Consider the following 26,660-nt stretch of genomic DNA (forward strand, 5'->3'; position numbering starts at 1 on the left):
TAGACAGTTATCCAATGCACTTGAAACAGATCCTCCTCCGTAGTGAGTCAGTGGTATGAAACTACGGAGGATGATGCCCAGGCTACCTGTAATGTGAAATTTTAATAACTGTATAGTTCAACAGGACTTTGTGGTAAATTGGGAAATTAATTGGGAAACAGACAAAATGGTTTCATGATTACGATCTTACGTGTATTTTCCTTGCGTTGTTTTCTGTGTTGTATAGTCTAGGACTGTACATTGTCCTGTTGATTTTCTAGTTTGGATTATCCGGTACATTAGCTTGCAAGTGTGTAGTACAGTGTTGACCCCTAATTTCTCTGATGATCATGAAATAAATGACCTTGTGGTGTTCGATTGTTTAAAGAATTTTGGGTTTTCCCAAGCCCGGTCGGCTTTCTCAGAAGGCTTTGAGTAATCCCCAAGCAGATGTGGGGAGGCGAAAACGTTACGTTTTCCTAGCTGGCCTATTCTGTGTCTAGCCTCTACCAGGCTCCACAGGTCGCTGGACAAATAGTAGAAGTTGGCCAACTAGACAGATAACATACCAGAGGAGTATGCTGACCATGGAGTACAGTTTTCCGTGTTTAACAGCCTCCTCATTATGACACAAAAGCTAGGAAATCGTAACGATTTAGCCTCCCAATATCTGCTTGGAGATTAGGTGATAGCACGTCGTACCTTTGCTTACCAAGTAGATGTAGGGTGAGGCTTATTTTATGCGCGTTTTATCGTGTGTTTTTTGACGTCTTTCTCGTGATCCGTGATTTTATTTCTTCGTCACTCCCTATATTAACAATAACGTAGAAAATTCTGTGGCTTGCCACATTATGATTTTTTTTACAGTAAACTAGAACAGGTCGGCTTTTCCCAGTAATCTATAAAGTAGACATCAAACATGCATGACTAATGCGCCAAATGATATTTTTAATACATACATAGGCTTAGAATCTTGATAGACTTTGAGTCGGTTGTTTTACACAGTTGGGTTATCTTTAGTCAAACTGGTTGCCCAAGGAAGGAGCCTCGGGTGATCACGACAACCGTGCTCCCAGTCTGACTCACTGTCCGTACCACCCGGGGAAGCCACCCGCTTGTTCTTCAAGTCCCCTTAACAACGGCAAGGTGTCAGACAATGTCTCTGATGTGTCTTAAGGCGTGGAGCGTGCCAATGCCACAATGCCACAAGATCACGGTCTTTGCAAAGAACAACCCTAGTCCCCATGTGCACGAATGAAAGACCTTTATTGTAAATTCGTGCCCCAAGGGGCTAGGTACAGGTCGTCTAACATGTGACCTAACTAATATGTATGTTACATAATATACAGTGAAATATGATGCATAAATACAATACATGGCTTGAACATACATAGAAGACAAAAGTGATTAGCTAAGCTAATCCAGTAGAGCTCTTCTTCTCGCGTTTCAGTACATGTGTAGATGTATGGAGATTAGTCAGGATCGCGGTCCGCACTGACTCAATGACTCACTCTCGGCCTCCGTGCTATATGGGGAAGCGGTCTGCTTATCATTCATGTCCCTAACAATGGCAATGCACGCATTGTTACAGGTACGGTGCCACTTAAGCACTTTAGGCATGTCGGAGATGTCTCTGCATTGAACCAAAACTGGACTGTCCACTGTGTAACACGAGAACTGTCCGGCTAGGCCACTAACAATCGCCGTGCGTCGTCCAAAGTGCCGCACTTGGCCGTCTTTTGAGGCGCTTTTGTCGGCTTTTTCTTTTGTCAGGCTTTCTTTTTGAATTTTGTACGCTGGCCAAACACACGCTCACAAAAAGAAACCCTGACAAAATAGAGCCCGACAGAAACGTCTAAAAGACGTCAAAAACCTTAAAGTTTGATTTTAGAGTACCGTCAACTGTAGAACGGTCTAGCCTTGTATTCATTTTGAAGCAGACGCATGGTTCGGTTAGTTTTTCTAGTGGTACAAGTCAGGTACCGAGCGAGGGAGTGTTCAGAATCTAAAATCTACGTTCTTTATCTTATGGCCAGAAAAGAAAAGTACACCAGTATGAAGACGTATTGAAAACTCCACAAAAACACCGGTACAAAACACACCTGACTCTCCATCTGCTTGGAGATTACCCTTTAAGCTTTGGCCATGCATCCACTTGCAAGCCTGTCCCGCTCCTCTATAACAATGGCAAGGTTCGGAGACAATGGGAGAACAATAGACAGGTATGGCATGGCCCCAGGCGTGGATGCGCTGCGTGTCGGTCGGAGATATCACCTGTGGACTCGCGGCACGGCTTTAATAGCCTCCATAGCAGGCTCTGTGGCTCTTTTTGTTTGGCTTACAAGTTATAAAACGTTTTGCTGATGACTTATTTTTGTACTGGGTGCAGCCACTATTTAGCCTGAGTGCCAGCCTTTTTAGCTTCCGTCCGCTACCCTAGCTCCGCTGCGCTACCCAAGCTCCGCTGCCGGCCTTTTGGCGAGGAGCGGAGCTTGGGTAGCGTACGGAAGCTAAAAAGGCTGGCACTCAGGCTAGCCACTATTAGCCCACTGCACAAACGACCCAGTACAAAAAGAAGTCATCAGCAAAACGTGTATTATAAGCAATAAAATAAGGTCCACAGAGCCTGCTATGAATGCTAGGCTTTTAAACATTTTATACCAGAGAAATGTCCTGAGGGAAGACCATAGAGTCTTGTGACTGTTTCTGTTTTCCCTGACACATAAACACACACAATCCCTCCCTATCTACAAGAGGAAGTTTGGGGAAATATCGTAACATTTTCTTGCAACCGAGTGATGTTAACTTCATTAAAGCTACCAAGGAGTCAGTTAAGCGTTCGAAATGTCTTTTAGCTTTTTTTTTCATCGCTGGTAGTTTGTTCGTACTTCATTTTTACAATTGCAACGTAATCCAACGTTTGATTGACACATGACAAGCGACAGGTTGCAGGGACTAGCTTCTTCCTGTAGCAGACCAAGTTGGCCCGGCGGAAGCGCACGGCGGTAAAGCGGTCCGTCCCCATTTCTCCGAAGCGGTGTGGTGACTCAAGCTTTCATCTCTGACGCTGCAACTCAAGAAAGCAGAACTTCTGTTCAGTTTGAGTCAAGACGTCGGAGAGACAGGCTAGTATAGAGCCTTGCCAAGACAAGAGAAGATGTGGGAAAGTGCAGGAGTGGCGTACGCGGCCATTCTGCTCGCCGTGGTCGCCTCTGTTGTGGACGCACAAGGTGAGAGAGAGTGAAAGTATTTGTTTGCCAAAATATTCAAATTTCAGACGCCATTTGACACTTTCTTCTGTTCTACTTTATGAATATAAGTCTGCATATTTTTATCTCAAATGTACATATGGTCGAACATGTGTGGAACTTTGTGTACAAGTGGTTGTTAGGAGCTTAAATCGCCGGGTTGTTTCTTGATTTTGGTCGGGAGGTGTGCTCTTTCCGCCCGCCCAGGCTCGCTGGCGGCACCCGGAAATAAAGAACTCGGCCGAGCTTGACAAAGTCCAGAACTCTGCAACTTGACGATCGTGGGACCTGTTTTGAGACTCTGTATTTTGAGCAATTTGTGCGATTGTAGTTATTTGAACGTGTCCCAATGTGTGTGTTAAGTGTCGATTGTCCGGGTGAGTTTGAAGACAGCCTCTTAAGACAACATTTGGGGACATCTTGTCCTAGCAAGGACAGGGGGACCGTACGTTTCAGTACGGGGTGGGGTGGGTGGGGAAAAAGATCGCACATGGTTGAACAAACGCAACAGTTAATGCAAGGCCAACACTAGATAAAAGTGTTTTGTGTGAAATATAAGGATTTCTCATCATAAATTTCACGAAAAACTATGGTTAGATTGTTTCACTGCCCAAGGGAACAACAGATCTTCGCTACCTACGTTTAATTGAGACCCTGATCTAGATTCAGGCTGCATGCATATGTGAACCCTTCAGCAAAGTATGAAACATTTCACATAAAACAGACTATTTGGGAAATGTTTCCAACCAAAATGCTTCACGTCGTTTGTGGTTTTACTCCTAAACTTTCTGTGCAGCTTTAAAAGACACCTGTTTCATTATGCATGGTTGTGTTTTTCTATGATTAGGTATGTTACCTGCCAGCCTTTGTGTATTGTGCGGTGACAATCGCTAGAATGCAGAAAATTCACCGCCTGGGGCTAAGACAACCTGGCAGCTCATGACGACTTGTTTTGGTTGTTTTTGTACCTCAATCTTTAACTTAACTCCTGTCTTTGCTTACTTAGAACGTCTCAGAAAGGAACTTTAAGGCCACAATTTGATACTTGTTCTACTAGAACAACTCTAGAAACTCAAAAGTTTTAAGATTTTAGCTTTTAACTGCTTAGGTGCAGTAGACCCATTGCTGTAAATGCATCTAAGTTCGCATAGTTTTTATTTTGCGCTAAGGGGAAAAAGGAGTGCTCGCGGTGGTTTTAAGTTTGCGGCAGCGCTAAAGTCACACACTGCTAGAGTATTGGACAAAAATGTTTGTGTTGGTCTTAAGGTCGCGCTGAAACAGTCGCTGTGAAAACAGCGAACATAAAACCACCGCAAACATTTCTGCATTTACGGTATCTGTAGGAAATGAGGTGTTAAGACTGCTCCACCACAAATTTATGACACTGCAAATTTGCATTTCCTGTGTATTATTACAGTTCTTTATTACAAAACGGTTTCAATCACGAATTCAAAAAAGAAGGCGAAAACCTCCTTTCTATTCCTACAACAAAATAAACCACTGCAAAAGTAAAAGAATTTACAGTGTGTCTTCGTTAAATGTCTGTGGTGATGTTAAAACTGTGGAATTTACTTCCTTCTAGGCAACAGTCAAAAAGAATTTTAGCTTGTGGCTGGAAAGGTGGAGATATCAGCAGTTTGAGAATAAGCAGCTGGTATACAATGTTTGTTAAAATCAATGTGGGACGGAAATTTGCTTGTTAGAACGGACAAATTTTCATCCTGTCCGCCCCAAAAATGTTAACTTCATGATGTGAACTTGATGGAAATGTATTTTCGTAAGCTAAAAATGGCAGATTTAGCAATGAAAATCCACAACATGGGCCCCCAAACAATGAGTGGGACAGAAAAAGATTTAAAGCTGGAGACAGCCCTGGGACTGTCTCAATCTGCACTTAAGTTAAAAGTTTTTATGAGGAAGAAAATCCTCACTCACTCTCACTCACTATCTGGTTTATCGTCTGTTTTTCCTGGTCTTGCAAGTGTTAGACGTGCCTGCACATAGATGTGACTAGTAGGGGCCTGGCTTGATGGCAGACCGCCAGGTGCAGAAAGTGTAGAAAAAATCAAACAAAATTTTAGGAAAAACTGTTGAATCAAAGCGGTAAATCTAGATGTTTACTGTAGAGTCAATGTACACATGTAATAATATTACCACCCTGAATTCTGCTTGGAGATAAAGCTACATGACATTGTATTCATTTACTTTTTTGCTGGTTTTATGTTGTAGAAGGAGGGAAAAGAAGATTTTCACAGTGTTTTAATTCGCAGTGGAAACAATTCCATAATACATTGGAAAAGCATATTTGCAGTGGAGATATCTTTAAGTTAAAGTATGAAACTATGATAATTTTTCTATACCTCGCACTGGGAAGACAGCAATTATGCCACCGCAAAAGTCTCAAGATCTACAGTGGGTGGGATGCCTGTTTAGTACGTGTACTTCCCTGATGAGGAAATGAAACTGAAGTTGAGTCATGACTCATGTGTTTCAGGGGGAAGTAAAGATAAAGAAATGATAAAAGGGAAGCAACAGTAATGACCCATGAACTCTTTTAGGTAAAAGTAACTGATAATTTTTATTCTAAGTAACTGGGAAAAATGGAAAAAAGATGACATATATTTTTCCACATCTTGAAGTTAACGTGTATGTTTTTCTTGATAACATTTCCTTCAACTTTCAAGTTCAAGACCAGACTTTGATAGTATTTTAGCTGAAATTGGAAAGGGAACCATTTTTTTCTTTATAGCTGCACCAGGAAATTGTGCAGGCGGAAAAACCTGTAGCAGAAAAGCCTGTTTACCAGTATGTCTCGACATTCAGATGCGTATCTTGTAATTTGCAAGTAATCATACAAATGGTGTTGTCTACAACAAAAGAACTGAAAGTTGCCACACCTACATGATTAATGACCAGCTTCCATTCAATCAAATTAAAATCTAAATATAAATTTTTAGAACTTAGAAATATGAGTCACCTAAGGTAACATCTATTTACGCAATGCATGTAAAGAATCAAAATGACTCTTTGGAAAATTTGGCAGCGAGTCACAACAAATTATGTTCTCACTCCTAAGTTGGTCAGTTGAAAAATCAATTGAAGTAGTAGATGAAAATAGGAAGAAGATGATATCTTGCATTAAAGTTTACGTATCGTACATTTCCACATAGTGGTGTCGCGGTGGTGCAGTGGCAGGGTGTTTGGCCCCAGAACCCAGAGATACTGGGTTCGAATCAGAGTTCCCTGATTTGTCCCATTGACTTTGTGCTCTTGGGAAAGGCACTTCACATGACTTTCCTCACTTCACTCAGGTGAAAATGAGTACCTAGCTTCGGTTAGGGACGTCCCTCGGATAGGACGTGGCGTCGTGTGGCGCAAGTGTAGAGCGCGCGGCTGTCAAACAATGGGACCCGGGGTCTAATCCCGGGTTGTGCCCAGAGACATGTCCGAACTTGCGCCCCGACGTTGTGCCCTTGGGAAAGGCACTAAACACGACTTTCCTCACTTCACTCAGGTGTAAATGAGTACCTAGCTCATCTAGGGTTAGGGACGTCCCTCGGATAGGACGTTAAATGGAGGTCCCGTGTTTGGGGAGAGCCACACCCCGCGCACGTTAAAGAACCCACCACACCTTTCGAAAAAGAGTAGGGGCATGCCCCGGTGTGCGATGGTCCAAATCTTACAGTCCGGTCTGGGATGACATCTTGAAAAGGTGATAGTTCACCTGTTATGTCAATCCTTCCACAAAATGTGGTAAATCAAAATAGAATAGAATGAAATAGAAGGACGTTAATTGAAGTTCCCGTGTTTGAGGAGAGCCACACCTCGTGCACGTACAAGAACCCACCACACTTATCGAAAAGAGTAGGGGTGCTTCCCGGTGTGAGTGGATCATATAAGTCTGTCCGGATATGCAGCTTGTACTCTTCAGTACAAACCTGTTGTGTTACGCCTTGAGGCGTTTTTCCAGGTATGCAATACAAACAAACAAACAAACAAACAAACAAACAAACATTTGAAGTTTACATGTATCACACCGTATGTCTTGCTTGATAATGTTTCCTTCAAGACTTTAATAGCATGTAAGCTGAAATGGGAAAGGGAAGCATTTTTTTCTTCAGGTTTTCTTCAGGTGCACCAGGAAAGTGTACAGGTGGAAAAACGTGTAGCAGAAAATTCTGTTTATATCAATAGTATGTCACAGCATTCAGATGCGTATCTTGTAATTTGCAAGCAATCATGCAAATAGTGGTGTCCACAACAAAAGAACTGCAAGTTGCCACACCCGCATGATTGATGACAGGTGTTTGAACTTTCCGTTCAGTCATGTGTAAATTATTAGAACTAGAAATATGAGTCACCTTGTAATAATTCATTGTTCTTTAATTTTGACACCTAGCCGCACAGTGTGAAAATAGAATCAGTCATTATTCATTTATTGCCCTGAGGAAGGTGACAGACTGTCACCAAATGGCTGTTGTATTGATTTAAACTCCTTGGTTGTGAATAAAGAACTTAACTAGTCAGTCATTAACCAATCTTATGAAATCATTAACGAATAGAGAGAATTTGCAATAAAATTTTCAATGAAAATCAGTGAAAAAAACTCAAACAATAACATAATCTTGCATGTCAGCAAATTTTAAGCTAAATCTGCTACAGTTGATCAACAGGAAAACATGTAATGCTCATTCGATTTGGAAACGCAAACTTTAAAAACTACTCATGTTTTGGTTCACGTTATGTTTTCCTTGAAAAGCTACCACAACTACTACAGATGTCAATGTTACCATGGCAACCACCACTAGTACCAGCCAATCAGCAGCCAGGAGTGCTGCGGGTACCTCCCCGGCTCCCTCCAACACAGGAGGAGCAGGTTTGTAAGAAGAAACAAGAAATGTGAAAAATTCTTGATCTCAATTTGGACTTTCAACTTATCAAATATCATGATTATATTTTCACCAATGGATCTTCCCAAATTTCTTAATAACATAGTTAACTTTTCTCAACGACTTTTCCCTTAGACAAAACAGTAATTTAACTACAACAAATGAACTTTAAGTTTGTGAGAGGGTCAACACAAAGTTGAACTGTTATACAGATTATCATGAAAAATTCTTGATCTTCAAAGTCCATGGCTTTCGAGACTATCGAGATTCATTATTGTATTTTCACCAATGATTTTTTTAAAAATGTAGCCAACTTTTCTCAATGACTTTTTTCTTATTCATACTTTAATTTATAGACTAAACCCCAGACACAAAATCTTTCTAAATGACCAATAAGGCTATAATTTTTCTCTGTCATCAGTAACAAAATGCTAGATTGATGCCACTGCAGAAAACCCTGATTATAAATCCCTTTTCTGTATAACGCGTAGGGATGCCATTTTAATTTCCTATAAGTATAATTCGTATGGAAAGCTATTTCATAATCATCATCACCATCATCTTAACATCATCATCTGTTTCATCATCAATCATCAACATAGGTCAATTCTTCCATAAATCATTCCAAAAGCGAGACAGAATTACCCATACATGACTATATTGTAACCCATATACTGGTTTCGATGATATTTGTACTTAGAATTGTAGGATAGTTTAGCCTTTAGTATTGTTGATTTGATGCCATACATTGTACCATGTGCGATTGTTGAGCAATAAAGTTCAGTCATTCATTCACACCAAATTTTGCCTAAATGTCTTCCCGAATTTAGCACAATAGCAGTACTACTCTCACCTCTCAAATAAACGTACCGGTACGTTTATTTTTTTTCGCCAATACAGTCAAACCTGCCTAGGCGACCACCTTTTCAGCGCGACCACCTGGCCATGGCGACCGCTTTTTCTCGGTCCCGAAAATTTTCCCCATAGGCACAAGCATTAAGCTACCTGCCCAAGGCGACCACCCGTCCAACGCGACCGCGACCGCCACGAATTGGGACCGCACAGAGCACAATACCTGCCCATGGCGGCCGCCTAATATTCAAGCGTGTGGTGACATCGGATCATTTTGCTGTCGGATTTCACGGAAATGTTTTCAAGACTTTGAAGGACAAAGAAGGACAAAAATATATGGAATAGCAATGTTAAAGCATCGATTCCTCCATGAAGCGTTTTAATAAAACGTTCCCCCTATAAACATTGTAAAGACAAATGTTTGTGATGTTGTACCTATCGCCGTAATCTAGTTTACCGCAAACTTAGTTCGGTTTAAACTCAATTTTCAAAACGAGTACGTAGTGCATGGCGTCAAGAAGTCAGATTTCACAGAAATTCCTATCTATTTCTTGTATTTTCAACAAAAATGTGTCTGTGTCTTACTAAATTCCGCCGAAAAATGACTTCGCGGCGGGCAAAACATCGGGCGAGAAATGTTGTCCCGACGCCATCTTGGATTTGGCGTGGCCCGGATTTGGCGTACCGCTGACCTTTCTAAAACACGATGCTTTCGTGTATGAACATTTACGAATACTCTAGTTATTGATGAAAATTAATATTCTAAATTTCCTTTTATTTCCATGAATCTCACAAACCTTTATTGGACGCTGTTCTGACTGACTGATACCTTTCGATGAGGTCGCACAGAGCTTGGCGGCGCGGCGCGACGAAATCACACCGTTCCGTTTTCATCTTTTGATAGGATCCTTAAGTTGTCAGATCGAAAAATGTTTGCCCCTTTTATCCAGCGGTCGGTGCCCCAAAAAGGCTAGGGCCAGCAGGTGTTTTCTAGGGATTTGTCTTAGGCCGTAAAACTTCGATGATGTGTGTGTGTGTGTGTGTACTATTTAATGTAACATGTGAATGCGGGAGGGCGCTGCGAGATCATCGAGGCAACCATTGTTTTGTAGTCAAAATTATGTCGAAAATTTGGACACGATGTAATGAGAATTGAACCTAGTGGGGGTCATGCTGTCTAAATTCACATACTTTTCCATCCATTTACGTACTGTATTTGAAAACCTCGACCTGGAAACATGTGAGTGGAATCCTCTTCATGGCGACCACCTGTCCATCGCGACCGTTTTTGCTCGGTCCGCCGGGTGGTCGCCTTGGGCAGGTTTGACTGTAGTTCCACCCTGTACTTTCTTATTCTAGACGGTACGTTTATTATTTTTTGAAAAATTGAGGCTTTGTAAACCAGGAATCCCTCTAAAATCGTAAGTTAAGGTTTTTCTGTCCATATTTCCCCGGTATTTTTGCTCGTAATTCGCTATTTTTCGGCCTACCGGCGTTGATTTTCTCGCCGCTTTGACGGCCCTGTGAAAATTATCCTGGCGGCACTCGTAACATATCGGTCGATATCGCTATGACGCTACAAAGTAAACCGGAAAATAAGACGCGACATTGACATTTTGAAATACAATTTTCATATTAATAACTTTGATAGTCTCTGTTTACATCGTAAACCAAAGCACGCTGATCAAAAACGTGTGGAGTAGGGTGCTCGCCTACACAGGGAATAATAATTTCCTGACCACCATATCCGTAGTATCGGCAGCGCGGCGGAAGAATTATTTGTTCGCAGAAGACATGTAACACGTTAAAACAACAATCATAACTTAACTTCCCTTGTGATATGTGTTTTGAGGCCACAAAATCTCTAAAACGGCAGAAATATGTCCGATATGATTCGGTAAACAACAGCGCGAAATCGCGAAACATGGCCGCCACTCTCAGGCATGGCGACAGTAAAACTAGCAGCATATTGCGTAGTGCGGATACCGATCTTTAAAATGATACCGTAAACGCATGGAAATATTATATTTTTTGGGCAACGATGGACACACAGCGCCATATTTATTTTCAGAAGGTTCATTTTTTTAAATAATCGTAAGATTTTCCCAATTTTGGCGGTTCATCGCGGGTTTCTAGTGTCAACACGTAATGGGTAACTTCTTAGTATGTGCGGTCTGTGACGTTGAGCTACTTTTACAGTCGATCTCTATTCAATATTGTGGGATTTACCGCGGGAACTCGAAATCCGAGCGTCTCACTTTGTTTTCGACGCTATGGAGCAAAAGTTTATAGACATATTTCTTCTGTGGAAGGACTGTGTTCATATTTGTTTTTTTTTTTGTGGTTGATCTCTTTAGAAAATATGATCAGGTACATTTAACTTTTAAAAGTACTCTGATGATTTTTGTTATATGTCACTGATTGTCAGTCATAATAAAATGATATAACAATTTTCTTTGATCACTTGCTTCAAGTTCCAAGTAGAAAAAGCATGTATCATGTACATTTTCACTTGTTGAATTTGAAAGCACCGTGGCCCCCGGTTAGGGGTCATAGCGGGGAACCTATGCCCAATTTTTCAATATTACTACATGTGTATTATATTTTACGAGGCGAGTAAGATCATCATGATTTGAACAAGCTATGGACAGTTATTCTGTTCAATATCTATATACTTAATAGGTATGGCATAATTGACTAAATATAAGTTACCTACCTGCTTATTATCTTATTTCCCTCTGACAGTGACAGTTGTACATGTATGGACACAGTTTACCTAGCCTCGACTGTCAATTTTTGAAATTTTCCGGGGGGTACTTTTATTCCAGGGGGTACTTATATTGCATTTTGAAAATTTGTCCGGGGGGTACTTCTATTCCAGGGGGTACTTCTATTTGAGAGGTGAGAGTAATTATACATGGACCATCTTCCTGAATTTAACATTAAGCCCCCCTCCCCTCCATGTTACAATGCCAGGAGCCTAAACCCAACACTGTCTTCTGTTTTCAGGAGTGCAGATCAACTTTGAGACCTACAAGGAGGTTGAGTACGCAGGCTACGATGGCTGGTACAACAACCGCGCTCACCCGGAGTGGGGCATCGCAGGTTTGTTCAAATTTGTGTCTGTGTCGCTCACCCAACATGTGCGATACTGGAAAGATATGTTGCTCAATAATGTAGCACAGTATAGCATGTGTCTACTCTGGTCTAAATTCTGACTCTAGATTATATGTTGTACTTGTTTTATATCACATAAAATGTGTGCAAAAATAAATTATTCAATGAATTAGAATTAACTGAAAGGTGATAAGAGATGTAACATCTATGAACATGATTCCACCAGGGTAGATAATTCCGCCACCCTAAAAAGATACGTCCAAACAGATTTCCAACCCAACATCTCCCAGTATAATGCACTCCAGGACCTTTCAGTCTAAATTGTGCATACCTGGGGGGTGTTGCACCACTGTTTTTCAAAGTGGCGGATTGATGTTAATGGAGGTTGATGTTCCTGTTACAGACAGCCCCCTGACGCGGCGCCTGCCGTCCCACTACCAAGACGGGACCTACGAGCCGTCTGGCTGGGACCGTCCGAACCCACGTACCCTGAGCGAGCTTACCATGAAGGGAATGACAGGGATGGGGTCCTTCCGCAACCGGAGTGCCCTGCTGACTTTCTTTGGTGAGCACGGAAGGAGAATGAGCCCTTCTTGTAGACATTGAGGCAACCTTTGATTCCCACATTCTTAGATCTTGTGCTACATATAAGATAGCAGAAAAAGTGCCCTTCTGATGTTCTTCGGTGAGCCTGCCTTAGTGACAGTCTAATATAGGAACTTACCCCTTGTTCCTTTCCATTAAGTTCCTCCATATTGTAGGTCAGGATCCAGGGCCTAGCACTTGAAATCTTTTGAGTATTTGTTTCGAGTACATGTACAGTTACAGTAGTTTAATTTGTAATGGTTTTTGGTCTAAGAGTACAGTCAAACCTGTACATTTAGTGACCACCTCTACACAAGGACCACCTGGTCAATGTGACCACTTTTTGGTGGTCTCTTAGAGTTAGATAACTTTTTCCATCGACACAAGTATTAAGAATCCTGTCTACAGTGACCACCTGTCCACATAGACCAGATTTTATGGGCAGACTGGCAGAAGATGGCCAGCAGTTCAGGAGAACCTTTACTGAACGCTATGCTGCCCCTACAGCTGACTAAGCTATGGGAGAGCGTGAGAGTGAGTGAGTGATCTCCTTTGTTTTGACTTTATTTATTTTACTCACAGGACAACAAGTTGTTGAGGAGATTCTGGACGCCCAGCGCCCGGGCTGCCCGCGGGAATACTTCAACATCCAGATCCCGAAGGGCGACCTTGAGTACGACCCCGACGGAAGGGGCGGGCGGGAAATTCCCCTGCTGCGCTCTCGCTACGACATGAGCATCACCGGATTCTCACCAAACTTCCCTCGACAACAGGTAACCAAGTCTTCCACTTCCCTGACAGTCCAAGAAGACTGGGTGATAAATGATGATTAATGGTCAGGGGTGTATGCTGGCATTAATGCTCTGTTCAAAAGGGAGTAGAGGGAATCCAGCATTAATGCCCAATGTGCTCAGCTAATGTGCGTGTAGTGCGGCATAAATGCTACATTAGACAACAGTTTGGCAAGGGCAGTCTTCCAACCTTTCTTCCAATGGTAGCAGCCTCATAGTTGAGCTGCTGGTTCCAGTTAGTATGTAACTGGGAGACCCCGGTGCAAATCCGGGGAAGGGCATCTCAGTTGGGGCTGCACCTGTCTTTCGAAAGGGACGTAAAATAGGGGTCCGAGGCGCCTCAAGCAGACCTTTGTCGTGCCTAGTGGCACATTGGTCAGCAAGTTTCCTTGCTGTTCCAGTAGCTGGGTATATTTTTGCAGGGAGGAGTTGCTAGCCTTTGAGCCCCTGCAATGTGCTCAAGGCCCCTCCTCGAACACAGACATAATGTTCATCAGATGTATGACTCAATTAGCAACCTTCACGTTCTGCTTTTCTCCAGTTGAACGAGATCACTGCTTTTCTGGACGGAGGCCTGATGTACGGAGTGACCAAGGCTTGGGCCGACGCTCTCAGGTTTGTTCAGCTTTGATCTCACGATGTTACTGTAAATGCAGAAATGTTCTCACTCACTCACTCATGACCTATGACCTCCGTGGTCGTAGGGGCGTCATGACAGCCAGCCAGAAATGTTCGCGGGGATTTAATTTCTCGCTCTTCCACGTGGCTCTGTCCAGGGGGGTTACGCTGGTTAGGCAGCACACCTTAATGTCCTTCCTGACACACTCCATCCACGATTTCCTAGGTCTGCCACGACCTCTACTGCTCGGCAACTGCATTTTGGTGACAGCGTTGATGCAGCCACTGCCACGTTCAACAAATGCCTTTGCTAAATTATTATTTTTTATTTTCTTGAGATTTTATGAGACAATCTTGATATTTTATGAGACAATCTTGAGATTTTATAAGACAATCTCAAGATTTTTCCAAGATGATTTCAAAGCATCTCAAGATTTTTGTCACAACATCTTGTATCTTTAGATTTTTTTAAAGCATTTTGAGATGCAATGAAAAAATCTTGAGATGCTTTGAAACATCCTGGAGAAATCTTGAGACCTTTACAAAGATCTCAAGATTGTCTCATAAAATCTCAAGATTCATCACAAAATCTTGAGATTTTCAGAATAAATCTTGAGATTTTTTCATTTTCAACGAAGCGTGAAGACCCCACTGGGTGTCATTATGATCCGTTGTGTATCAGAGAAGTGTTTCACAAAATGTTGGATATGTACCTTTAAGCTGTAAACGGTCAGAAGCATTAGTCCAAAGTGCTCTGCTCATTCCAATAATAATCTGCTCGCTGTTAATTTACAGTATGTTTTCTTTATTTTCCTGTCCAGGTTGCTGAGTAGTGAGAGTGGTAAGCGAGGCCGTCTTGCGTCCTGTTTTGACCAGGGCGTCGCCGGCTGTGTGGAAGACGTGGCGGGATCGTACCCCGCCTACAACACCATCGGCCTCCCCATGGCAAACCCACCGCCGCCCCGGGACCACTACCTAAAGCCAAGCCAAAGGTTCTTCAGTGAGTACTAAACTCATCTTTGCTTGATCCCCTGTTTGGGGTAATCTGAGGCTTTTCTCTAAATCAAATTAGTTGACCTGCAATTTCCAACGCAAAAAATTGGACTTACCCAAATTTTTGACAGGTCAACTCCTGAGTGAGTTAGTCTATGTCAAGGAATGAGCAACTTGAGCAATGTCTGATACTAGTATTTGAATAAGTCCAATTTTTTGTGTTGGAAATTGCAGTTCAAAATTGATACAGAATGGCTTTCCTTTCACCCCCTTTCCAATGAAGCACTGGGTCATTGATAATGAAGTGTTTTGTGTAAGTTTTGTGCTGTAAATGTGACAGCTCTTTCAATTCATACCTTTACATCACAGATCATTTTCAATTTGTAGATAATTTCAGTCGATGTTAATCTGATTTCTTAGTCACTCAGTATTCTCCAACCAGTGGTGAGTGAGGCCACTTCTCTGTGGCTAAAAACAGTCCTGCAACTAAAAAAAAACTAATTTCATTATGCAGATTGTTAGGATGATATCAAATAGTTTCAGACTGGTGTTTTTTTGATAAAATGACTCTACACAACCAAATGTTTGGTGACTGTCATCTTCCTCAGGGCAATTCTGAGTGGTTCACATTAATTGCACTGAACCAGTGATAGAGAGGCACCAAAATGTTGGTTGAATAAAGCACTTGGTTGTGTACAAAAAGTGTTTTTATTCAGCGACCTGATGAAACCACCATTCACAGAGTCTGGTGTGGTGTAAACAGTTTTATATATTAAAATTTGTTGTTTCTTCCCCCAGAGCTTGGGAACCCTCGAGGGAATGAGAACGCGTTCCTCCTGACTTTTGGCGTCTTGTGGTTCCGTTGGCATAACTACCTCGCCGACATGATCGCCACCAAACAACCCGACTGGTCTGATGAGAGGGTTTTCAACGAGGCACGCAAATGGGTCATCGCCACCCATCAGGTTGGTAACCACCAGTCACGCTACTCAACCTTGTTACATAAATCCATGGGTTTGAGAGATCTCTAGTGCAGCACCCCACACCTTTCTGTGATGTCACAAGCCATTGCTAAAATCGTCCCACCAAAGAGCACATAGATTGCAAGTACCGGTATCAGAATGTTTTCAGAAAAGACAAAATGTTACTAATAGGTGTATGATAAAGGAAACTTTTAATTATTTCTCTGGCACCTTAAAGATCTTGCTAAATGCAGAATCAGTCATCCCTGAGGTATGCACACTTCAGATAACCAGGTGTTCAAAGCATTGTTGAGAAGACCTTAATGATAATGTTTAATGTGGTGGTCTTAGGCTCAATGGATTACATGGAGAACCCCAGAGCATAATGAGGAATTTCATGTGCTATGGATACGAATTATGGAATTTCATTGTTTTTATCTTTCCCGTCCACAGAAAATCGTCCTGTATGACTGGCTTCCTGACTTCCTGGGGGAGAATCGTAAGCCTGAAGTCTACAAAGGTAAAACTGGGGCAGAATTAACTGATTTCTATAGATTGTATTTTAAAATATGTCTTTTGTCCGAATTGTGAAAGTCAATTTGAAGCCCAAATCATTAGTAGGTAGGTTGATGACGAAGCGTAATTGTTGAAAGTTTGCTTTTTGATTGGCATGATTGGGTTGTTTAGCCTAGTATTTATTTATTTATTTAATAATTCATATTTAGCACATATGTGGAAGGATTGGCATAAAAAGGTGACTATCACCTTTTCAAGATGTCAACCCAGACCAGACTGTAAGGTTGGACCATCGCACACAGGGGCATGCCCCTACTCTTTTTCGAAAGGGGTGGTGGGTTCTTTAACGTGCTAGACACGGGACCGTGTTCAAATGTATTATACCTCCCATGTCTTTGCGGAGAGGACAGAAGAGACTCGGGAGCTAAAATAATAGGTTTGGATACTTGGCTTTGGTTTGTGGTCTTTAGGACAGGATGTTGTAAGCTGCAGTTCACTCTTCAACATAACTTGTCCAAGAAGAAGAAGGCTCAGAAAATTTCTAGAGCTGTGTACCTGAACAAATTTTTGGTACAGGTACAAGTAAATGGGTGTAGATACAGGTCCTAACCTGTACCTGTACCTGAACTACCTGTTCAAATAATGGTTGATTTTCAAAGCATTTTTGAACTGATAATTGTGCTAGACACAAGCCTATTACATGGCAACAATTATGACCGCCAATGAGCTATTTGTTTTTTGATAGACATGAACTTGGTTGTCCCCTGTACCTGTTCAAGTAATGGTTGATTTTCAACAAGGATAAAGATTCTTTGAAGCATGTTTGAACTGATGATTGTGCTAAACACAAGCCTATTACTTTGGCAACAATTAATTGTGCTAGACACAAGCCTATTACATGGCAACAATTATGACCGCCAATGAGCTATTTGTTTTTGCTGAACATGACCTTGGTTGTCCCCTGCAGGGTACAGCTCCGCGGTGCATCCGGGCGTGACACACGTGTTCCAGTCTGCCGCCATGAGGTGGGGTCATACCATCGTGCCGCCGGGGGTGTACAGGCGCAGCAGAGTGTGAGTTTTGTCATTTAAAACCTTTTTCTTTGCGAAACAGGTGACTATCATCCCCATTATGCTCACATAATAATAATTTGGAGCCAATTAGTATTGTGCTGAATCTTTTGTTTTTCCCAGTCTTTACATGTCTTAGTCTGTCTAGGCTGACCAGTGCTGTCTCCAGTTTCAAATTTTTTACTGTCACTATTATTGTTTAGGAGCCCATGTTGTTAACTTTCTTGGTTACATCTGTCATTTAAAGCTGACGAAAATACATTTTCATCAGTTTCATGCCATGAAGTTCTGATTTTCTGAACAGACGAGATGGAATTTTTTTCCGTCCCAACAAGCAAATTTCCATCCCAGGATATAGGGACAGGTCCTGGAGACAGCCTGTATACTGACTGACAGTTGTAGTAGCACAAGCGCAGTATTTTCACAATGAATGAGTATCATAACGATTGATAATTTACCCTTGAATGTTGACAACAGGAAGACTGATGGGACATGTGACTGGCGTAACACCACCATTTTCACCAGCCCACACACCAAGGGACAGTACTTCCACGGCGTGCGCACATGCAACTCATACTGGAACTCTGTGGTACGTAGTCCATATTTATGTATCTGTATCTGTATACTAGCCAGTATAACTGGCCTTCAGAGTAACACACAGGCTTCTGTATCAGATTCTGTATTCTGTACACGGGCAGTACTCCCATGGTGTGTGCACATGCAACTCATACTGGAACTCTGTGGTACATAGTCTGGAGTCTTCTAAAGGACAAGCTTTTTGCAATGCAATATGTACAACTATTATAGATAATTACATACAGTCAAACCTGCCCAAGAAGACCACTCAGGAGACCAATAACAGGTGGTCACTATTGACCAGGGCTGTCTCGAGCTTTAAACTTTTTTCGTTCCACTTCATGTCATCAGATTTTTTGGACAGACAGGGTGAAATCTTTGCCTGTACCAACAAGCAGATGGAGGGACAGGTCCTGGAGACAGTCCTGCTACAGACAGGATTCTTAATACTCAAGAATAAGAATACCGTAAGAATCATATGGGAAAAACATTTGTGAAAAATGAAAAAAAATGTTTGTGTGAAAAAATTTATGAAAAATTAAGTTTTACATTCTGATTGATTGAAAACTTCTGCAGGACCCACACGAGGAAGGTTTCGATGGAAAGGTCGACAACTTGGCTCCATTTGACGGAGTGGAGGAATTTCTGCTAGGCCTGTCTTCTCAAGTCACTGAGAGGGAGGACAACATCATCACTGAAGATCTGAGAGGTCAGTTTGGTACCGCTAAGAAATTTCTTAACTGAAAGTAAAAGGATCTTCTTCCTGCGAGTAAAAATGCATACACATGTATTAGAAGTATGTCATTCAAATTTCGGGCCAGTGAAAAGTTAGTTCAGGCAAGTAGATTTTTATGTACTTTCCCTATCTGTGAATTTTTAAAAACTTGATCCATGGCGTGGTGTAAAGTCCTATATCTGTGCTGATGTGTTAAACAGAACATTCAAGCCAGTTCATGATGGCTCATGTGTGACAAGAACAAATTTGTGCTTGTCAATCCATATAAATGGTGCAGGGATTGAGAGAACACCGTCTGTACGTATTGCTGCGAAAGATGTTTAACAGCTTGCAGTCTTCTCAGGCAAGCTTTTTTCCTGCCGACTTAACACCTGAACTAAATTCGTCACCCGTCGCGTTTGAAATTTAAAATCCAGGGCGCGTGTTTGGTCCGTTGGAGTTCTCGCGGCGTGACCTGATGGCCATCAACATCCAGCGGGGACGGGACCACGGCCTGCCTGACTACAACACGGCCCGGGTGGAGTACGGGCTGCCACGGCGCGAGACTTTTGCGGACATCAACCCATGGCTCTTCAACGGCACTTATGTCGCACATGGACCTGAGGTAGGTACTGCTGCCTAAAAGTAATCATAAAGGCTGAAGAAAAAAGGTTCAATGGAATCTATAGACATAAAGATTACCAACCACCTATAACCTTTTCATATCATATCAGTTCTGTTTTTATGATGGATTTGTATGTACTGTATGTATTTTTCCCACTAGCTCCTGGCTGCATTTGCAGCAGCGAACAACTGGACCACGGATAAATGCGACATCATTCTAGAGATTGTTTCAAAGAATGTGAAGATTGTCTCAATGAATCTGACGATTGTTTTTAAAAATCTGACGATTGTTTCAAAGAATCTGACGGTTGTTTCAAATAATCTGACGATTGTTTCAAAGAATTTGACGGTTGTTTCAAAGAATCTGACGATTGTTTCAAATAATCTGACGATTGTTTCAAAGAATCTGACGATTGTTTCAAAGAATCTGACGATTGTTTCAAAGAATCTGACGATTGTTTCAAAGAATCTGACAATTGTTTCAAAGGTTCTGATGATTATTTGAATATATTTTCCCACTAGCTTCTGCAAAACATCACAGACTTTGCAGCAGCGAACAACTGGACCACGGATAAGTGCGATATCTGGGTGTGCGGACTCCTGGAGACGACGGAGGCGGGCCCGGGCGAACTGTTTGGCGCCGTCATCAAGGACCAGTTCGAACGGATCCGCGACGGCGATCGCTTCTGGTACGAGAACGAGAAAAATGGGTGAGTCTTTTCTTTTTCTTTGTTTGTTTATTTGCACAACAAGAAATGAAATAATACTATAAGAAAAGCAAAGAAACAAAGAATAGAACAGATTAAGGCTTGTTCTAGTGTAAAAGAGAAAATGTACATGTTCTGCTCTCTTAACAAGAGAAGAGGTATACAAAGTAAAAATTAAGTTAAAGTTAGCATTATGATAACTTAAAGTCAAATTTCAAACTGTTGAATGTTCTTTTGCCCTTGTTCACTTTGATTTTTTTCTGAATCATTTTACTTTTCAAATTACACTTAGCCAGTTAAATACATGTAATATGTACATGTAGAAAGAACCTAAATATGGTCTAACTTGATATTCCTGTAACTGATGAAACATCAGAAATTCCACTAATAATTCCACCATAGTACATAATTCCGCCACTCTGAAAAGAAATGTCTGAACAGATCTCCAACCCAACATCTGCCAGTATGATTCACTCTTGTCTCTCAAACCCACTGTTTTTCAAAGTGGCGGATTTATGTACACAGTAGATTAATGTTAATGGATGTTAAAGGCACCCAGAGTGTTTTATGAGGCTTGAAAACTGGAAATATTGTAGTAATCTTTATGAAATCGACATTTAATGCCACTGTTTAACACATTTACGTTCAGATTTCATATCAAAAGTGCTCAAAAGCGGCACAAGAATAAGCTACATTGTGATCTTTTAGTTTCATGCGCCCAGTGTAAATAGACCAATACCATAGCCCCACCCACCTCCTTCAAAACGTAGAAATGCAAAATTAAAACATAAAAATACAAATATTTGATGAACATGCAGTCACTCTCTCATTGGTTGAACCGCTAATTGTGATGGACAGTCAGGATCAGTCTATTTGGGCTTGGATTTTCTATCAGTTCTCATCACATAGCGACATCGTATCTTTGCTCCTTTAATGTCGATATGAATGGTAAAGTGTTATTGAAACTCACTGTGTAGGAATGACTAGCTATAGAAATTAGAGTTTTTTATTCAAGATTCAAGCCTCATAAAATGCTCTAGATGCCTTTAACTGGCACAGTTTCTTACTATCTTTCTAACTGATCATCCTTCCTGTTTTGTTAGACTGTTCACCAAGGGAGAGATTGAACAGATCAACAACATCACTCTGTTCGACATCATTAAGAGCATCACCAAAATCACCGACGATGACATGCAGCAGAACCCCTTCATCGCAACTGGTCGGTGTTTCATACAGTACATTGCAAAATATTCACAACCCTTTGTAATAACCATTGGCTAGTTGGGCAGCCCTGGATGTACAAATGTAGGTCTCTCACTGCTGAACCAGTAAAACTGTATTGATAAACAATTGAAAGCTCCTCTGTGTTGAATACATTTGAGCTTTGCTCCAACACAAAGAAAAACAGGTTGCCAAACTGTTTTCTAATGTAGCATTAATGCCGCACTACGCGCTCCTTAGCTGAGCACATTAGGCATTAATGCTGGATTCCCTCTGCTCCCTTTGGAACACAGCATTAATGCCAGCATACACCCCTGTCCATTAATCATTATTTGTCACCCAGTCTTCTTGGACTGAAGGGGAAGTGGAAACGCTTTCCACTGGCTGGTGCCAGTGGGGGTGGTCACACCAAATTAACCCTCTGCCCCCTAACTGCAGTCCTCCCTTGTCAAAAACCCCAGTTGTTGATCTTGTTAACGTTCATCAGATGTCTGATTCACCACACTGACTGCCCCGCCGCGAAACCGGAATATGCAAATGATAAATGTTTTTCTTTGTCCTTTTCCAGATTCTCCCTGTTTCCAGCCTAAGCAGTTGAGCCAGTTGGACATGGAGCCGTGCACCCCTGACTACGTGGACAAGACGGTCGACTTCAAGAGAGAGACGTTTGACTACTTCACCGGCAGCGCTGCTTCCTACATTCTCACCTTCATGGCCCTGGCCTTGTTCATTATCGGTACGTTAGAGTTACGGTATTGTTTTATGCATTTGACATCAAAGAAACACCTTAGTTTATTAAGAGAAATATCAACTGTTACACTAAAACAGAGTTCTGTATGTTCAACTTGTAATTTCGCTCCCTTTTAAATTACAATCATTCAAGATCCATTTACAGCTTCTTGAGTTATGCTGTTCACATCAAACACACTTGCATCCACAGCCACTCAACCATAGCAAAATCAAAAACACATTGTCAACCTTCTAGTAGTTGTAGTATTTTGATTACTGCTGCTGGGGTCCCTGAGACAGGGGTGGGCAGCAGCCGGCTAGTCGTCACACCCCTCTTCCATGCAGCTCTGCCCAGGGGGCTAACACTGGTCAGGCCGCACACCTTAATGACCTTCCTGACACACTCCATCCACGATTTCCTAGGTCTGCCACGACCTCTGCTGCCTGGCAACTGCATTTTGCTGATGGCGTTGATGCAGCCACTGGCACATTCAACATGTCCATACCACCGGAGTCGACGAGACCGCAGCACAGAGGCAATGTCCACAAGACCAAGGTTAGCATGTAGGGTTACATTCTGGCAAAGGTAATAAATTAACAATTTTTTTTCTTCCAGGCTGTATCGCTGTTCTGATCTACATGGCGAGGGACAGGCAGAAGAGAGAAGGCTTTTGTTTACATCAAACACACATGCATCCACAACCACTCCACCATAGCAAAACCGAAAACGCAACCTTCTGGCAAAGGTAATAAATTAACAATTTTTTGTCTTCCAGGTTGTATTGCTGTTCTGATCTACATGGCAAGGGACAGGCAAAAGAGAGAAGCGGCGGAAAGAAACAGGCACAGAAAGGCAACAACTGCCAAATCAAGCAAGGATGGAGCAACCATATTCCTTGGTAAGCATTTCGTCAGTCATTTCTTTAAAAAAATTCCTTGCCCATGTTGGGACTTAATCTCTATCTATCCATGTACGTAACTGCTGACAGAAATGATTTGTATTGTCACAAAAGTGTGTTGTTGATTTATTTCACCAGGGTAAACACATTGCCTAATGGTGTTTTTCAATGTGCCCTTAAGGAAAAATATCTAACATAACATGTCAACATCAAATTGAATCTACGATGCAAGAATAACAAAATTTCTGGATACCGGTATTACAATTTGGTACAAACCCAAACCAGCTTAAAAATAATAAAGATGTAAGCTTCAAACTATACATAAGGCCACACCAATTTAATTACTTGGTTAACGGATTTTTATTTGAAAAAAAAGAAAAAATCTAGAAAAAAAAATTCATGGAAACAAGGCTAGCCCAGTTTCTGTTTTCATGATTTTTTTTTTCTAAATTTTTTTTTTTGAAAATAAAAATCCGTTAACCAAGAAATTAATTTGGTGTGGCCTAATCATGTAATATGACATAAAATTGTTACAAAAAATTTGAAAATCAATGTTCAGTAGGCAAATATACAAGGTCATGACATACATAAATTGATGTTTGCTCTCTCCTTTCACAGCCACAGAGTATGTGGGGAAGAAGGAAGGAGAACGCAGCGTTCAGGTCAAGTTGGGGACAGGGAAGCAGATCAAGGTATGTAGAACTGAAACTTCGAAAGACTTTCTGTGCCATGCAGCAGCCATCCCTAAACAAGTTATACTGAATAAAAGAAAATAGTCTAAAACTTGTTTTTTTCTAACAATTTCGGAATGAATAAATTTGGTCTGAACTGTTGTTTGATGTTGCAAAATATTACTCCTAGTTTCAAAGTCTGATAATAACGTCTATAGGGACTACTGTAAATGTAGAAATGTTCGCTGGTGGTTTTATGTTTTTGTCCAATACAGTTAGCAGTAAGTGACTATAGTGCTGCCGCAAACTTTAAACCACCGTGAACACTCCATTCTCGCCTTAGCACAAAAAAAACACACACACACTGTAATGCATTTACAGTATTCATTCCTTCTTCTCATTCAATTGTGTACATTAGGTGCTGAACGACCGTGGGAAGTTGCTGAGGACGATCGACCTGCGGAACCACAACCAGCTGGTCCTGTACGTGGAGGCGGACCAGCACCGAACCCGCATGGCCATCCACGTGCCCAAGGAGTATGATCTGGTCAGTACTAACGATCTCACACTACTTGTTCCTCCTTTGAGAGCCTTTCAGTGAGAGCCCTTGACTTTGAAATTGACTTTGGGATTCAACAACATTAGTATCTGTTTTCCCAATATTTTTCTGGCAATTCATAGCATATATTTTCTCGTTTTGCATCTGGTTTTGTACAATTTACAGTTTGATTTTGGGAGGAAATGGACGAAAAATGATACACATGCGGACACATCCATATAATTGAATGAACATGGCCTATAATGATGTGAAATTTGCAGTCCTGTGCATGTTCTGAACTTCGACTACAAGGAAGACATTATAATTGGTGACTTTCACCTTTAGAATCTTTAAGTTCCAAGTTGCTAACTTATAAAGGTACATGTAGCTGTTTCACATGGTATTAGGCTACTGCAGTAATCCCAGAGCCTTTTGGCAATTTTTATTTGTTATTGTAAATTATGCGATCCTTTGCAGATCCTGAACTTCGACTACACGGCGGACCGTGACAACGCGCTTATGCAGGTGGAAGACTTCCTCGGGGCGGTGGAGGTCGGGCGTCGTCGCCAGGAGATGAAGAGTAAGGACCTGATGAGCTCCATCGTCACCAAGGCCGACCGACAGAAGCAGCTCGAGAAGTTCTTCCGCATCATCTTCGCTCAGGTAATGCCGGAATATAACCGTCACATTTTACGTTAGGTCACAATTAGATTTATTGGTTCTCTGACCCTTTTATTTGTAGCAAGAGGAATTTAAGAAAAGGTAAAGGTTGCTATTTTGAGGCTTATATCTTTACATCTTCCACCTGTCTTTTGGAAGGGACATGAAATGGGGTTCTCATGTTTGAGGAGGTGCCTCAATCATGCTAAAAAGGAAGGGTTAGCAACTCCACTCAGCAAGGAAACTTTCTGCCCTGTGTGCCACTTAAGGCACTACAAGGTCAACAACAACGATACATGTACCCCATATGCACCCCCCTGTCTTGCAAGCAGTTATGTTGGGTCTGTATGGGTCCGTTGAAACTAATTAAAATGAAACTCCACATGCTTTATATCTGCTTGCTTTTGACCCTGTGCTTGATGCAGGCCAGTTCTCCTGGTGAGGAGCTGAATGGAAATGGCTCCCACGCTGGCTATAACAATCAGGTACAAATGTGGTGCAGGAAAAAAAACTGTCAAAAACAGTCCCTAACCTACTGAATAAGGCCACACCAATCTTATCTGTTGGTTGATGATCTGTTGGTTCACAGATTTTAAAAAGTAAGGCTAGATTACAAGAATATTCATCGATCAGTGGCTTGAAAAGTAACCAGGTACATGTACGCACCTCCAAATTTTCGATGTCGACTGTACATCTTGATCAAGGAGCGTCCTAGTCTCACCAGAACACGAGGAAATTTGGAGGTGCGTATCTCGGTGCCTTAAAGTTTTCAAGTCACTCATTGATGAATATTTGTGTAACTTGTTATCACACGTGTCACTTGACTGATGAATCTCTTCAAAGATAATGCTAAATTGAAATATTACCAAGAAAACAGAGTCTGAGGGCTGTACCTCAGTGCGAACAGTTTCAAGGAGTGACTATACATGTAAAGTAGTAATAGAAGTTTTTCTCCCTGTGTTCTGTTTAAATCTTGAACGCTTAGCTAAATTTTTATTTAAAAATGTCCAAGAACCAACAAGATAGATTGGTGACTGTGGCCTTATAATGTGTTACTCACAGAGTTCTACTTTGTATGTTTACTAACTTAAAGGGAAAAGAGTGTTCATGTTGGTGTTTTGCAGAGGTCTTCACTTCATCGTCATCATGTTTTCCCCAAAGTTTAACATTATCCATGGGCCTATTTTCTTGCCACTTCTATTTCTTGGTTTTCTCGGTGTTACTAGCCTCTACCAGGCCCCGCGGATCGCTGGAAAAATAGTAGAAATTGGCCAAATAGAGTGAAGAGTAGTCGGCTACGGAGACAGGGACAAAATTCGCAGGTCGCCTTTTGTCCCTATCTTCATAGCTGACTTCCTTAGCATATTATTCAATCTATTTGGCCAATTTCTACTATTTTTCCAGCCATCCACGGAGCCTGCATGGTAGAGGCTAGTGCGTTACATGTTTTAGCTGGTTAGGAGTGGTTTCAAACTGAAGGTGGTTTTGTGTACCTATAATATAATCCATTCATACATTTCATTAGAAGTTAGAGATGTACTTGATTGTACATTGTGTATGATACTAACTCATGTGTTTTCTCTCAATTGATATATCTAATTAGTAACTGACAGGAATTGCTATATGCCTGCTGTCTAAGTGTAACGGATATATGTCACAAGCAGGCTTTTAGCTAGGATTTATAGACAAGGGGTCCAATC

General features: G+C 41.5%; 1 protein-coding gene across 6 annotated transcripts in view; it reads left to right on the forward strand.

Moving 5' to 3' along the window:
- Nucleotides 1-2,975: 2,975 nt before the first annotated feature.
- Nucleotides 2,976-26,660, forward strand: part of LOC136426576 (dual oxidase 2-like) — a 38,896-nt gene continuing 15,211 nt past the window's right edge. For 2 of the 6 annotated variants that reach the window (XM_066415238.1, XM_066415242.1), the window contains exons 1-21: nt 2,976-3,209; nt 7,987-8,103; nt 11,978-12,073; nt 12,489-12,650; nt 13,253-13,443; nt 14,003-14,076; nt 14,901-15,079; nt 15,871-16,037; nt 16,488-16,554; nt 17,518-17,623; nt 18,098-18,209; nt 18,773-18,905; nt 19,349-19,536; nt 20,058-20,245; nt 21,346-21,461; nt 22,032-22,199; nt 22,969-23,091; nt 23,710-23,783; nt 24,181-24,309; nt 24,778-24,963; nt 25,386-25,445. In XM_066415238.1, coding sequence (XP_066271335.1) covers nt 3,137-3,209; nt 7,987-8,103; nt 11,978-12,073; nt 12,489-12,650; nt 13,253-13,443; nt 14,003-14,076; nt 14,901-15,079; nt 15,871-16,037; nt 16,488-16,554; nt 17,518-17,623; nt 18,098-18,209; nt 18,773-18,905; nt 19,349-19,536; nt 20,058-20,245; nt 21,346-21,461; nt 22,032-22,199; nt 22,969-23,091; nt 23,710-23,783; nt 24,181-24,309; nt 24,778-24,963; nt 25,386-25,445 — 2,709 coding nt within the window. In that variant the 5' untranslated portion in view covers nt 2,976-3,136. Of the gene's footprint in view, nt 3,210-7,986; nt 8,104-11,977; nt 12,074-12,488; nt 12,651-13,252; nt 13,444-14,002; nt 14,077-14,900; nt 15,080-15,870; nt 16,038-16,487; nt 16,555-17,517; nt 17,624-18,097; nt 18,210-18,772; nt 18,906-19,348; nt 19,537-20,057; nt 20,246-21,345; nt 21,462-22,031; nt 22,200-22,808; nt 22,860-22,968; nt 23,092-23,709; nt 23,784-24,180; nt 24,310-24,777; nt 24,964-25,385; nt 25,446-26,660 lie in introns of all 6 variants that reach the window. The other 4 variants (XM_066415240.1, XM_066415241.1, XM_066415243.1 and 1 more) reach the window with 4 other exon arrangements.

Source organism: Branchiostoma lanceolatum, chromosome 2 (genome assembly GCF_035083965.1).
Source record: "Branchiostoma lanceolatum isolate klBraLanc5 chromosome 2, klBraLanc5.hap2, whole genome shotgun sequence".
NCBI classification, from domain to species: domain Eukaryota; kingdom Metazoa; phylum Chordata; class Leptocardii; order Amphioxiformes; family Branchiostomatidae; genus Branchiostoma; species Branchiostoma lanceolatum.